At 46.6% G+C, this 15,235-nt stretch overlaps 1 protein-coding gene across 2 annotated transcripts in view; it reads right to left on the bottom strand.

Moving 5' to 3' along the window:
• Positions 1-15,235, bottom strand: part of RSPRY1 (ring finger and SPRY domain containing 1) — a 152,125-nt gene that overhangs the window by 53,883 nt on the left and 83,007 nt on the right. For both annotated transcript variants that reach the window (XR_003857735.1, XM_029608734.1), the window contains exons 6-7: positions 14,839-14,897; positions 1,418-1,484 (exon numbers count right to left, since the gene is read on the bottom strand). Coding sequence is in view for 1 of the 2 variants with exons in the window: in XM_029608734.1 (XP_029464594.1) it covers positions 1,418-1,484; positions 14,839-14,897 (126 nt within the window). In the remaining variant the exon portion in view is untranslated. The remainder of the gene's footprint in view (positions 1-1,417; positions 1,485-14,838; positions 14,898-15,235) is intronic.

The raw sequence follows: 15,235 nt of genomic DNA on the forward strand, positions 1-15,235 counted from the left end.
AGGTCACAAAATGTTTCCCTGGGGAGGGGAATAAAAGCTCAGGCTCAGGGAGGAACAAAGAGGCTCAGGACAGGAGGAGGAAGCCCCAGGTATTAAGCTAAAATTTTGCAGGACTGAATACCACAACCTTTGAGACAAAGTGCTGAAGTAAGCATTTTGTTGGTTTCTTTCTGTAATAATGAAGTTATTGTGTAAAAAAAGGCAAGAATCCAGATTAATTCTTCTGTCCTCTGGCACCTTTGCTAAAGCCAAGAGCTGCCCCACACTCTATCACACCAGGATAGAAGATCCTTTGCTTCTCTTCAAACCTTTTTCATTCAAAGACCAAGGTAAAAGCTTCACTGAAAGGATTCTATTTTCAAAGAGAGGTATCAAATGGGAAAAAAGCCAATGAGCTTGTGCTACAGTGGTGTACAAAGACCCCCAAGGAGAACAATTATTCACTTTAGTACATGAATGGGAAACATCAACATACTTGGAGTTTAACACAAAATGTGCCAGTATGTGCTCCCATCTGCTACTGCTTCTCCCCAGTCCTTAATACTCAGTTTGAGAGGAACTGCAGCAGCACATGTTGGAGAGAAGCCGTTTTGTGGCATTTTCCAGAGATTTAAATTATTATATTCCACCAATTTCAAACACTAAGTAGATTACAATAAAAACATGCATAATATTTCACAAGTAACACCTGATATTTGAAAAATATATCCATCACAAACCATCAAATTAAAATTAACAGAGTAACAACAAAGATATCAGAGGATAAGCATGGATCTAAGGTGCTGCTGCTGGTAATGTTTACACTGGGGAAAGGGTGAGGGCACAGGAAGTGAGGTGTTAAATCCTGGAACCTTATTAACAGCTGCACTCTCACACTCTCTGTATACCATATCTGTTAGGTGCCTATTGTAATATGTACCCCCCTCCCTGCACCCACGCTCATCATAAGCTGATGCAACACCCTGGAAAGGCACAACATAAATAAGGATGAGGAGCAGAGGAGAGAAGGTGAGTCATAAAAGGGCACAAAGGAAGGAGAGGTCAGAAGAGCAGGGAGAGAGAGAGAGAGAAAGTGGGAGTTCTGTGCTGAGAATGGAGGAGGAGCCCAAACAGGTCTGAGAGAAGGTAAAATAAGCTGCAGAGCAGGAGGAGATGGTGGTGAAGGAAGGACAGCGTGGTATTAGTGTTCTTCGATACACAACAGTAACAGAACTTGGCTTGTAGGCACTAATGGACTTTTCCTGAAGGTAGGTACATTAGCACGTACATAGCGATTTTGGGTACTAACATCCGTAGCAAAAATTATTGCATGAACATCTGTCTCCATAACTTCAAATCCCCTGCTAATCATAGGATTAGCAAAGGTTTCCAGGTATGCTTATCAAAACACTAAGATACACTGCTATATATTACTTACTTGTTTGTGCAAACTTTTCCAATGCTATTAGTGCAAACAGCATAACTGTGGGATGTGACTGGAATTTCTATGGGGAAAAAGAGAATACTGGATTCAATTAACAGCCCGCTCCTATCATTCGCTGCATATGGGTCACCTCATACCTTCATGCTAGGCTTCTTTAAAAGAGTCCTAGTTTTTAAATACAGACAAAGAAATGTGTGCTAGAGTTTGAGCCTTTGAAAGCTTTTGCTACATTCCTGATCTAGTTTCTTAGGCTAAAATAAAGCTGTTTTTGAAATCATTGTTTTAATAAAAGGCCACTATCTGCACCAGTTGATTTTGTTTTGTTTCCCCTGTCACCACTTGCACCTGAAGCACAGGAACAAGGAGCTGCAGCATATTTTGAACAGGGCAATACTTGCCAAACATTGTGTGCTTTATCTAAGCAGAATGGTAAAGAACCAAAGATGAAGACAACAAAACGCTTAGAGGAGGACCGATAACATACCAGCACTCAAGCCTCTATGGCTGGGCAGACTGACTGCACCAACTTGGCTTTAGAAACTGGAAGCGAGGGTCCACTCGTGGCAGCAATGCTTATTTTCTGTATTTTGTTTTCAACTGTATTAGTTGAGCTTAGGACTGCCCCCCCTCCCCCACCCAGAAATGGTGAAAGAGTGGGATAAAAGCGGAAGGTGGAAGCAAGGATAAAAATGTCATTTTTTTTCCACACAGTATAAGGCTCTTGTCAAGCCACACTTTGTAGTAAGAGATTCCATCTTGGGCACCCATCATCACAAAAATATCCAGATCATTAAAGGGAATACAATGGCTTTACATGCAACAGATTTTCTAACATATGACTAAGTTTCCCTAGAAACAAGACAGTTGAGAAGGGATTCAATTACACCATACAAATATCTCAGTGGATCCTACAAGAATTCCAAATGCAGTCTTTTTAACAGAGCAATACACATAAGCAAGGGGATATCTTGTTTAAATTAAGAGGAAACCCATTTTACCACCTTCAGACATTGTGGGCCTGATTTTCAAAAGCATTTACGCGCTTAAAACTGTGTTATCCACATGAAAATGTACTTTACCCATGTAAGTGGGCTTTTGAAAACTGCTACAATATACGTCATTGAATTGTCAATAGGTTGTATCTGCATTAAGTGCACGTAACGTGGGTAAATCGCTTTTGAAAATTGCTACAAACAGCATGTTGCATTTACATGAGTAACTGCTTTGAAAATTCACCTGGATTTCCTTCATTTTTTTAAACAGGTAACACTTGTCATAGGATCAACATGACATTTATTCAGATATGCGGATGTGAAAGATTTCAAAGAACACAACCATCCTTGGATAACTTTCACATTAGTCCAATAAAAAGGTTTCACAAGCTACAAAGGATCCAGTTTTCTCCAGGCTCAATACAGCAGCTGGAAGTCTCCACCAACTTCAGAGAAAAGGAATTCTCATGCAAAGATGTAAAATGTATGGAACAGTACTGCTGGGAAATACTAGCATGGCTATTACACTAATTTCAAAATAAAATTGGGTGAATTTTGGTAGTAGAAATGCACTGTAGGTAGAAGTTGGGCTCTAGGGAAAAGCACAGATACCATATTTGGAGGTCCAGAAGAATTCTTCCAATTATACTACAAAATTGGGTCACTATACAGCTTTTTTCACTCTCTCAATTAATATGCAGAGAATACTTTAAAGCTATTAAAAAAAGGTAGAACAATGGGTTTCTGCTCATTATTCTATAATCAAATATTTAACTATGCAGGCAATACACTAAAGTGAACCATATTTGCAAATGTTAACATACTGTTTAACAGATGCAATCATTTGCACATTAACAGTGTTTTTAAAACACATGTAAATTAGCTGCAAGAATCCTAGAGGAGAGAGAGAAACAGCAGCTATAGCAGCAAAATATGTGGTATCCTGCCACCAGGCCAGAAATGAAACCCGACCAAGGACAAATCAGATCAGAATCAAAACCTGCGACAAGTCCCTGATGCTGTACTAGACTTATTACCATTTTGTAATTTTTTCCCCTTCTTTTCCTACATTTTAATCATTCTGTATATTACTTTGGCAACTCATGTAAAATTGTCATGCTAATAAAGTTATCTAAGTTAATGCAAAACCTAAAACCCAGAAACGTGACGGCAGATAGAGACCATACTACCCCCACCTTCCTCAGAGATCCCCTAAGTTTGTCCCATGCTTTCTTGAAATCAGATACTGTCCTGGTCTCCACCTCCTCCACTGAAAAGCTGTTTCATGCATCCAACAGCCTCTTTGTAAAGAAATATTTCCTTAGGTTACTCCAGAGTCTACCTCCTTCAGGGGCAGTGGAACCCTTTTTGGGTGTTTGGGGTGGGTGGGGAGGGACAAGCTCTGCCCCTAGTTCTACCCTCAGCTCCACAACCACTGCCAATTTCTTACTTTTCGTTTATAGTTAATGTTATTCTTTCTTACACAGATTCTTTGCAAAAATCAGAATTACTACTTACCTAATAATTTCCTTTTTTTTTTTTTTTTTAGTATAGACAGGTGGATCCAGAACAAGTGGGTTATGCACCTCTATCAGCAGATGGAGACTGAGCAAAGCTGACATCACAGTATATATATATATATATCTGCAGTGACATCAGCCCGCCAGTATTCTCTGCAAAAGCCAAAAATGTGGACAGACTAACAAGACTTAACAGATAACCATTCCAGCACCTAGCCAACAGGAAAACACAGAGTTCAGACAAAGAATGTATTGACATTAGTCTAGGGATTGGACTAACACTTACCAGTGAGCCTTGGAACACGCAGCTACTCAGGACAATAGCACAACCTGCCAGCAGCCAAGGGTGGATCCACCTGTTTATACTCAAGAAAAGGAAATCATCAGGTAAGTATTAATTTCTCCTTTCTTAGCGTTTAAACAGGTGGATCCAGAACAAGCGAGATATACCAAAGCTATTCCCGAACAGAGCGGTAGGCTGCCCGCAGTCCAGTCAAAACCGCATGTGCGAAGGCTTGTGTCCTCCCGGGCCTGCACATCCAGATGATATAACCTGGAAAAGGTGTATAAGGAGGACCACGTCACAGCTCGGCAAATGTCGATAGGAGACAATCTAACGTCCGCCCATGACACTACCTGAGCTCTGTGGAATGAGCCCTAACCTGACTAGACAACGGCTGACCCGCATCCACATACATGGCCATTACTACCTCCTTAATCAAGTGGGCTATTGTAGCCCGCGATGCCGGTTCGCCCTGCTTACTTCCCTTGTGGAGAACAAGCAATCAGTCTTCCTGAGATGTTTAGAAACCTCCAAAAACCTCAAGATATATACCTCTTGACATCCAAGGGCCGTAACAGGCGATATTCCTCCCGCATCTCTGTCCATGTCCAGAGACAGCAGGGAAATGGATTGATCCAAGTAAAAATCTGAAACCACTTTTGACAAAAAGGAAGGAACAGTTCGCAGCTGTACCACCCCCAGATTCACTCGAAGGAATGGCTCCTGGCAAGACAAGACCTGCAGTTCAGATACTCCATGTGCCAAACAAATTGCCATGAGAAACATAGTTTTCAAGGTCAGTAACTGCAAGGAGAGAGGGCATGCTAAAAAAATCCAAAACCAGATTAAGAATCCATGAGAGCACCGGTAACCACAAGGGAGGACGAAGACGTTTCACTCCTTTCAAGAAACAGGCCACACCTGGATGAGCAGGTGTGGCCTGACCCCTGAAACAGGCAAGAGCCACCACCTGTACCTTTAATGAATTAAGGGTGAACACTTTATTCAATCCATCCTGCAAAAATTCCAAAATGAGCAGGATCTTCATACACAGATCTCTGGGCGCTGGAAATTGAAAGGCGGGGGGGAGGAGTCCACCAGGAGCCTGCGCAGATCTGCATACTATGATCTCCTGAGCCAATCTGGTGCCACCAAAAGCACCATCCCCCTGTGACTCTCGATCTTCTGAATAACTCTGCCCAACATGGGCCACGGTGGGGGGGGGGGCGTGAGGCATACAGTAGCTTTCCGTTCAGTCACTCCTATATGAGGGTATCAATGCCCAGATACTTTGGATCTCTCCTGCTACTGAAGAAACTAGTAATGCTTGCAGTCTGAGAAGTCGCCAGCAGGTCCAGAAACGGAAGGCCCCAGTGATCCACTATCAGCTGAAATGCCTCATTTGACAATTCCCATTCTCCTTGATCCAGACTGTCTGCTGAGAAAGTCTGCCCTTACATTATCTTTTCCTGCAATCAGATCTCCTAAAGATGCACTTCCACCCATTCCATAAGTTGGGCAATTCCCTGCGACCTTGCTGGCTCTTGGTTCCTCCCTGCCAATTGATGTAAGCCACTGTCTTAGCACTGTCTGACAATATTTGGACTGCTTGACCCTGTAAATGACAGTTGAACTGCAAGCATACCACCCAGACGGCACGGGCTTCCAGCTGATTGATGCTCCAGAGAGATTCTTCTGTACTCCAACACCTTTGTGCTGTCAGCTCCTTACAGTGAGCTCCTTACAGACTCGCATCTTTCCTGTGCACTAGCCAGTCCGGTGATCTTAGGGAAACCCCCTGTCTCAGATAAGAACATTATATAAAAAACATAAGATATGCCATACTGGGTCAGACTAAGAGTCCATCAAGCCCAGTATCCTATCCAAGTCACAAGTACCCAAACATTAGATAAATCACAAGCTACTATTGCTTATTAATTACTGTAATAGCAGTTTATGGATTTTTCCTCTAGGAACATATCCAAACCTTTTTAAACCCAGTTACACTAACTGCTGTAACCACATCATCTGGCAATGAATTGTTTTAAAAGGCTTGTTTAAGGATGGACTCAATTCTCCAATCGTGTGCATCCTTCAAGGCTGCTCCTCCCTCTAGGGGAATAGTCGTCCTCTTGGTGACGGCACATCCACTTTCAGACATGGAGAAATTACTTACCTGATAATTTCGTTTTCCTTAGTGTAGACAGATGGACTCAGGACCAATGGGTATAGTGTACGCCTGATAGTTGGAGACGGATCAGATTTCAATCTGACGTCAGCCCTAGTACATATACCCCTGCAGGAAGTGCAGCTCTTCAGTATTCTCCTCGAAAAGCATTGTGGATATATGCATGACTGAATAATTCGAATAACTTGATTAACTTTATAACTTGGTTAACTTAATTAATTTGAACTGGTTGAATTGGCTATAACTGGAGACCGCCAGTGCGGTCTCCGAGAAACGTCAACACCCGGTAGGATGGGTGTCCTAGATGAAAGAAAGCATAGCTTACCCGTGAATCACTCACTCCCAGGGATGTCCCCCGAGAATTCCATGAGTAACGGCAGCCGTGGGTGGGATGCTGAGTCCATCTGGCTACATTAAGGAAAACTCTCCTTTGATTCTAAATCGAACCTGAGTGAAGTGGTTGAAATAATACACTATACTCTGTACTCCACTTGAGCTCTTGGACTAGCCTGAAGTTATGGACAAATTATAATTAAACGAGGAACTTTGTTTACTAATTTATGAAGTATCGGACTGTTCAATCTTCTGCTCTTTAATACTTGCTGTGTGCTGATTACACTAAGGAAAACGAAATTATCAGGTAAGTAATTTCTCCATTTCCTAGCGTGTAGCAGATGGACTCAGGACCAATGGGATGTATAAAAGCTACTCCCGAACTGGGTGGGAGGCTGCCCGAAACCCACTTAGTATTGCCCTTGCAAATGCTGTGTCCTCCCGAGCCTGAACATCCAGGCAGTAAAACCTGGAGAAAGTGTGGATGGAGGACCATGTCGCCGCCCTGCAGATCTCGGTGGGTGACAGCATCTTGGTTTCCGCCCAGGACACTGCCTGGGCTCTAGCAGAATGGGCCTTGACTTGTAAAGGCAGTGGCTTGCCTGCTTCTACGTAGGCCACCTTGATGGCTTCTTTGATCCAGTGGGCTATGGTTGCTCGAGAGGCCGCTTCCCCTTGCTTCTTCCCAGTGTGAAGGACGAATAGGTGGTCCGTCTTTCGTACGGATTCTGATCTTTCCAGGTATTGGACTAGGAGCCTGCCCAAGTTGAGATGGCGTAGACTTCGAGCCTCTTCCGAATTCTTATGCTCATCTGGTGATGGTAGCGAGATGGTTTGGTTGAGATGGAAGTGAGACACCACTTTGGGGAGGAACGACGGAACTGTGCGTAACTGGAAGGTTCCCAGGGTGAGTGAGGAATGGCTCTCAGCAGGACAGTGCTTGTAGCTCGAATATACGACGGGCCGAACAGACTGCCAGCAGGAAGGCTGTTTTCAATGTTAATAGACGGAGAGACAGGCTGCGGAGAGGTCTGAAGGAGGTTCCTGCTAGGAAATCTAGGACCAGGTTGAGGTTCCAAAGAGGCACCGGCCATTTTAGGGATGGTCGGATCTGCTTGACTCCTTTCAGAAAGCGGGAGACATCCGGGTGAGAGGCTATGCTGCCGCTCTCCCTCTTGGTTCCTTAATATGACAATGCGGCCACCTGTACCTTGCTGGAGTTGAGACAATCCCTTCTGTAGGCCGTTCTGCAGGAATTTAAAAAAAAATAAAAAAATAAAAAAAAAATAAAAATCGCAGGAATTTTGACTGAGCATGGTATGATGTCGTGGTCCTCGCACCAGGCTTTGAATACTCTCCAAATCCTTATGTATGTTAGGAATGTGGAGAACTTGCGTGCTTGGAGTAGGGTGTCAATTACTGCCCCGAGAGAGAATAGAGCTGGATCGGTCCCTGTTGGAGCAGATCTGTGTGGAGGTAGCGGAAGGGGGCTCCCTGTCAGCAGTCTTCGCATGTCTGCGTACCACGGTCTTCTTGGCCAGTCCGGGGCCACTAGAAGTACCAGTCCCCTGTGGTGTTCTATCTTGTGGATGATTGCGCCCAATAGGGGCCACAGTGGGAAGACGTATAACAGAGTCTCCTGTGGCCAGGTCTGTACCAGGGTATCAATTCCCTGGGACTGGGGTTCCCGCCTGTGGCTGAAGAAGCTGGGCACTCTAACGTTGGACTGGTTTGCCAGGTTGGTGTTCCCCAACGGTTTACTATCAATTGAAATGCTATGGTCGACAGCCTCCATTCTCCTGGGTCTAGACTTTCTCTGCTGAGATAATCCACAGCAACTTTGTCTTTCCCAGTGATGTGGATGGCCGAGATCTCTTGAAGATTCGCTTCTGCCCATGTCATAAGGAGGTCTATTTCCAGAGACACCTGTTGGCTTCTGGTTCCTCCCTGACGGTTGATGAGGGCCACTGTTGTGGTGTTGTCCGACATTACTCTGACTGCACCGTAGGCAGGCTAGTCTGACTGCCCGGGCTTCTATGCAATTTATGTTCCATTCCGACTCTTTGTTCCATTGCCCTTGGGCGGTTAGCTCCTGGCGGTGTGCTCCCCATCCTCGTAGGCTGGCATCCGTGGTGAGCAGGATCCAGGTTGGTGAGGATAGTCTCGTTCCCTGGCTCAGATGGCCTTGTTGCCACCACCGTAGTTGGGCCTGAATTCTGTCCAGGAGCTGAAGACGTATGGTGTAGTTCTAGGAAAGTGGATTCCATCGTGATAGTAGTGAGCGTTGTAGGGGTCTCATGTGAGCTCGTGCCCATGGCACTACTTCCAGTGTGGATGCCATGAGGCCGAGGACTTGTAGGTAATCCCATGCTGTGGGGCGAAGTTCGCTCAACAGGGTTCGCAACTGGGTCATCAGTTTTGATCTCCTTGTCTGTGTCAGGATGACCTTGTCTTGTTTGGTGTCTAACCGGACTCCCAAGTATTCTAGAGATTGGGAGGGCTGCAGGTAGCTCTTATTTGTGTTGACCACCCACCCAAGGCTCTCCAGTAGAGTTTTGACTCTGTTGGTAGCCTGGTGGCTTTCCTCTTGGGATTTCGGCCCGATCAGCCAATTGTCTGGATAAGGGTGCACGTGGATTCCTTCCTTCCTCAGTGTTGCTGCCACCACCACTATGATCTTGGTGAACGTCCAGGGTGAAGTGGCTAACCTGAAAGCTAGTTCCCGGAACTGGTAGTGACGGCCCAGGATCGAGAAGCATAGAAAACGCTAATGCTCTTGATGGATTGGAATGTGTAGGTAAGGCTTCCGACAGATCCAGGGATATAAGGAACTCTCCCGGTTGTATCGCCCTTATTACCGAGCATAGGGTTTCCATGCGGAAGCGAGGAATCTTCAGGTGACGGTTGACCGCCTTGAGGTCCAGGATGGGTCTGAACGTTCCGTTCTTTCTTGGGGATGATAAAATAGATGATGTTGTGGGGGCACCGGTGTTATAGCCTCTAAAGCTAGCAATCTGGTCAGTGTGGCTTCCACTGCCATCCTCTTGGAAGAGTCGTGGCAGGGAGATTCCACAAACTTGTCCAGAGGGAAGTGGTGGAAATCCAGGTAATATCCCTCTCGAATGATGGATAGAACTCACTTGTCCAAAGTTATCTCGACCCATCTTTGGTAGAATAGGGCAAGTCTGCCCCCTATGGCTTCTTCGTTTGGACGTGTCGGCTGATTTTTATTGTGGGGTGCGGCTGGGGCCTGAGCCCGAGCTGGCTCCCCTTTTGTTAAGCTTGTTCCGAAAGGACTGGCTCCAGCTTGTGAGGCGGGCCACTTGATATGTGCTTCTATATGTGTTGAAGTGCTGTGATCCTCTGCCCCTGGAGGTTCGGGGGAAGGATCGCTGGTTTCTCTTATTCCTGTCCTCCGGTAGCCGCAGCAGTGGGGACTTGTCCCATTTGTTGGCTAGTTTCTCTAGTTCGCTTCCGAACAGGAGTGTTCCCTTGAAAGGTATCCTTGTGAGTCTCGTTTTGGAGGATGCGTTGGCCGACCAGTTTCGCAGCCAGATTTGTCTTCTGGCTGCCACGGCGAATGACACTCCTAGCTGCGGTGCGTACCAGATCAGAAGCGGCATCCGTGAGGAATGATACTGCTGGGTCCAGGGCCTCCCTAGGAGTGTTGTTCCTGGACTGTGTTAAGCAGGCATGTGTCACCACAGCGCAGCAGGCCGCAGTCTGTAAAGACATAGCAGAGACGTCAAAGGATTGTTTGAGCATAGATTCCAGACTTCTGTCTTGAGCATCCTTGAGTGCTGCTCCTCCCTCCACCGGGATAGTAGTGCGCTTCGAGACCGCGCAGACCATGGCGTCCACTTTCGGACATGCCAGGAGATCTTTGGCGGCTGGGTCCAGAGGGTACATGGCTGCCAGAGCCCGGCCCCCTTTGAACAGTTTCTGGGGCATCCCATTCCAGGTCAATTAGTTGCTAGACGGCTTGTAATAGTGGGAAATGGCGGGAGGTCTGACGGAGTCCCTCTAGTAGTGGGTTCGTCTTAAGTTTCCCCGAGGTACTTGTGCCCAGGATAGCAAGCTCTTTTAAGCTGTGTGTGACCAGGTCTGGAAGCTCGCCCTTGGTGAAGAAGCGCCTCATGGTTCGGTGGGGCTCTGTTGCCGGAGGGAGTTCCCCCTTCCTCCAGGGGCTCTGAATCCTCATCCGAGTTGACCGTGTCCCTGAAGGTGAAGCTTCTGGGCGGTGGGATCACTTCCCTGGGCATAGAGAGACCCGGGATGTTGAGGTCCTCTGATGGAGCCTGTGGCCATACTATAGGAGGCCCCGGTTGTATGTGGACGAAGGTATGTAGACCTTTGAAGAATTCCACCCATGAGATAGACGCTGGGTCTAGACTAAGGGGCGCCGTGTCCTTGGGGAGCCCCGTTTGAGGGGGGGTCCCGCTGTGTAGTGCTAGGTCCGGCATACTGCTTGAGAGGCTGGAACCCGGTACTGGCTGGGGAGGGCCATGAGTTGGATCCCCTAGGGCCTCTTCGCACTATATACACAGGGCCGTGGCCTCCTCATGCTGTGCAGCTCTAATGTGGCATGCTGGGCTAAGGCCCTGAGCTTTGAGTTACTTTTCTGGAGGTGCCATGGCTTGTGTGCGTAAGATACAGTTGTGTGCTCCAGTGCAAATTTGTGCGCTTAGGTTTGGTGCGCGCTCAGTGAGATGTGCGCGCTGTTATGCGCACAGATCGAAGTTATGCGCCTGGCACAGTAAGCGTGTGGCTATGTGCATCGCTTGTGCGTACAGTACTTGGGCGTGCGACGTTGTGCGCACAAGGTATTTGTGCACATGGATAGGAATGGCGAACAGCTCAACATGGTGACTGCAACCACGCGGACAATATGGCGACCACCTCGGAGGGTCTCCACGTGGGAGGACCCTCGGATCTGACCAGAATCTAGCCCTGCTAGGGCAGATCAACCCGGTGGCACTGGTGCCGACTGGCGACCTGTGTGATTCCTCGAGCTTCCGAGACCGGAGACTTTTAAATAGATTTCTACCTTACCTTGTCTCGGCGCTTCCCGGTCTCGTTCCAGGCGGTCTCTGGCTGCGGGGGGAGAGGGAAAATACCTTCACCGCCGCGCTCGAAGTTGCACCCACTGTCTCTCAGCCTCACCAGATGTCAGGAGCTAGGTCCTTGCCGAGGGTCGGCCGCTGGGCCGAGGCTTACCGCCGACGGATCACGGAAATCACCTCGGGAATTCTCAACTGGGGGAGGGACCCAATGGGTGTCACCACAGGAGAGCGGGGCTCGTCTGTAGAGGTAAGATTTCTTATTTTGGTTTTCTTTGGTAAAATTACTCTAACGCTGTGCAAGCGTGCATAGAGTCCCTAACTGCTATGGAGACGGAAAATACTGAAGAGCTGCACTTCCTGCAGGGGTAATATGTACTAGGGCTGACATAAGATTGAAATCTGATCCGTCTCCAACTGCTATCAGGAGAACACTATACCCATTGGTCCTGAGTCCATCTGCTACACGCTAGGAAAAGGAAAGTTTTTAAGGCTTTACTAAATAAGAACATAAGAAAATGCCATACTGGGTCAGACCAAGGGTTCATCAAGCCCAGCATCCTGTCTCCAACAGTGGCCAATCCAGGCCACAAGAACCTGGCAAGTACCCAAAAACCAAGTCCATTCCATGCTACCATTGCCAATGGCAGTGGCCATTCTCTAAGTGAACTTAATAGCAGGTAATGGACTTCTCCTCCAAGAATTTATCCAATCCTTTTTTAAACACAGCTATACTAACTGCACTAACCACATCCCCTGGCAACAAATTCCAGAGTCTAATTGTGCGTTGAGTAAAAAAGAACTTTCTCCGATTAGTTTTAAATGTGCCCCATGCTAACTTCATGGAGTGCCCCCTAGTCTTTCTATTATCCGAAAGAGTAAATAACCTATTCACATCTACCCGTTCTAGACTCTCCTGATTTTAAACACCTCTATCATATCCCCCCTGCAGTCATAATGAAAGCTGAAATTAATTCCATAAACATCGAGCTAGATAGAAGAAATGGATTTCCCTTGTTCTCTCCAGCCCAATTTTCTTTGGAGATGGTAGTATTAGCAATTCCTGCAGAGAGGAACTGAGTAGTCACCCAGGACAATAGGGAGTAATTAGACTGGAAAGGAGAGGTCCCCCACCATAAGGCCTTAAAGGTCAAGCATCCAATCCTAAACTGAATGCACGGACTGAAAGCCAGTGCAAGTCCTGCAGGAGAAGGGTAACATGATGAAACTTAGATTTAGTGATAATTAGTTGAGTCTCTGTGTTCTCGACTGTCTGAACCTCACTTAACTGAACTGAAGAAAATCCATGGAAAAGAACATTGCAATAATTAAAATCCTCCCTTCCTGGGAATTTTTGATTTCCAGTTACCCCAAGATTGTTCTGGATTAGTGGGAGGAGAGGACTGCACACAAACTTTGTCCACTCTCTCTCATACCCGTACACACACATGCTCAACTCTTCTCCCTCTCCGGAACACACAAGCGGACGCAGCCTTCACCTTCAGCCCACTCCCCTTTCTTCCTCCCAGGGCATAGGGCAATGCTGCTCCTGCTCCTCACAACCACAGCATTTTAATCTCCTTCTTCCCATCCGTACAGGCCCACATAGCACAACTTCCCCATCTGGGTCCATACGAGAGGGAAAAAGGAAGGAGTCCCAATCGTTGCAGTCTTGCCACTGCCGTGCTACCCCCAAAACTATGGTGCTCTAGGCGGCGGCCTGGTGCTTCCGCTGACCCTGCACTCTCACCCCCACCTCCCCACACAATGTCACTCCCTCTCTACTCCCCCCCCCCAACCCTGAACTCCCATCTCTCCTTCCCTGTCACTCAAACTCCTTCCCTCCCCTCATTCATTCACCCTTTTCTTCCCTCTCATCACATTTCACTTACCCCATCCCTTCTTTCACTCCAATCCCATCCCCTCTTCACATACACATTTTCTCTCTCTCTCATTCCTTCCCTTACTAGGTCTTCTTCAATCCCACAGGCACCGCTGGGTCCTCTTCCTGCCCATGGGAGGGTTGGGAACCCCATGAGCACATAGTCAGCCCATGCCAGCCCAGGGGATGGGAACCCCACAGGCACATTACCAGCTCATACTACTGAAGGGCCATTTTCTTGCCCACAGGAGGTGGAAACCCCATGGGTATCACTGCAGGTCCTCTTCCTGTCTGCTGCAAATGAGCTGTAGCACTTGGTCAGTTAGGAGAAGAGAAGCGGGAGGGGGAAGTCATTGCCAGTGGCAGCCCAAAGTTTGGGGTGGGGAGGGGGGGGGCAGCGGCCCCTGCAACCTCCCGTTCTGATGTATATGTCCTTTCACCCTCATCCCATAGTCTCCTTTCTGTTGAAAAAGTCCTCCCCTGTGCATTCATGTCTTAGAGGTACTTAAATGTCTCTATCATATCTCCCTATTCCGCCTTTCCTCTAAGATGTACATGTCTGTTCTCATATGCTTTACAATAAAGACCACTGACCGTTTTAGTAGCCCCCTTCTGGATCAGCTCCATGACTTTTATATCCTTTTGAAGATGAAATCTCCAGAATTATACAGGTCTCAACCAGTGAAATATAGGGGCAATATCACCCCCTTATTTCTGCTGATCATTCCTCTCCCTATGCTTGCAAGCATCTTTCTGGCTTTTGCCGTAACCTTCTCCAACCGTTAGGCCACCTTGAGATCCTACCACTGTTTGTAATTGAGCCCCTCTAAAATAATGCTGAGTTAATGAGATGCAAAATTATGTATAAGCTCATTATCTATTAGTACAACTAAAATGTGTGCTAATCACAGATGCATTAACACAAATTAACTATACCGCAGGAAGATGCAATTAAGGTTTTCCAACAACATCAACCGGTAAAGAATGCATGTACTTTATTGTCTGCCATATTTGCATGTCATTAACGTTGGCTATTAGCATGTGCGATTAACAGTGCATTTTACTACACTGGCTCCTATATTTGCTGTATATTAAACAAGTTCTGATATGGTCCAAAAGCAGAACAATTAAAAACCATGACACAGAAACCAACTTACCAGGCTTTCTAGTAAATATTCCAAGATCCCTGGGCTAAGTAAACCTATGCTTGCAGGACCTGCAAGGAAGAGAAAAATACACATTTATATCTAGTGGACATGGAAAGCCAATGCAGTGCTTCTTTACATCAGATTGGACTATTACTTCATTAACAGCTCCCAGGAATGTTTGAGGTGGGGGGCAGGAAGAGTTCCAGATATCACACAAAAGTAGCACCTAGTGGCCAGACCTCTGAGGTTCACACATATTGGGCTCCTGAGAAAGCATATACTGGTGTGAACAATTATTCCATTATAATACACTGCCAAGGGCATGTATTTTAAGAACATGCAGCTTATTTCCACCATACAATCAAAGTACTTAAAGCTAACATTTCCCCTCCATTCGAAAATTATC

The sequence above is a fragment of the Rhinatrema bivittatum genome, chromosome 7 (genome assembly GCF_901001135.1).
Source record: "Rhinatrema bivittatum chromosome 7, aRhiBiv1.1, whole genome shotgun sequence".
Classification (NCBI taxonomy): domain Eukaryota; kingdom Metazoa; phylum Chordata; class Amphibia; order Gymnophiona; family Rhinatrematidae; genus Rhinatrema; species Rhinatrema bivittatum.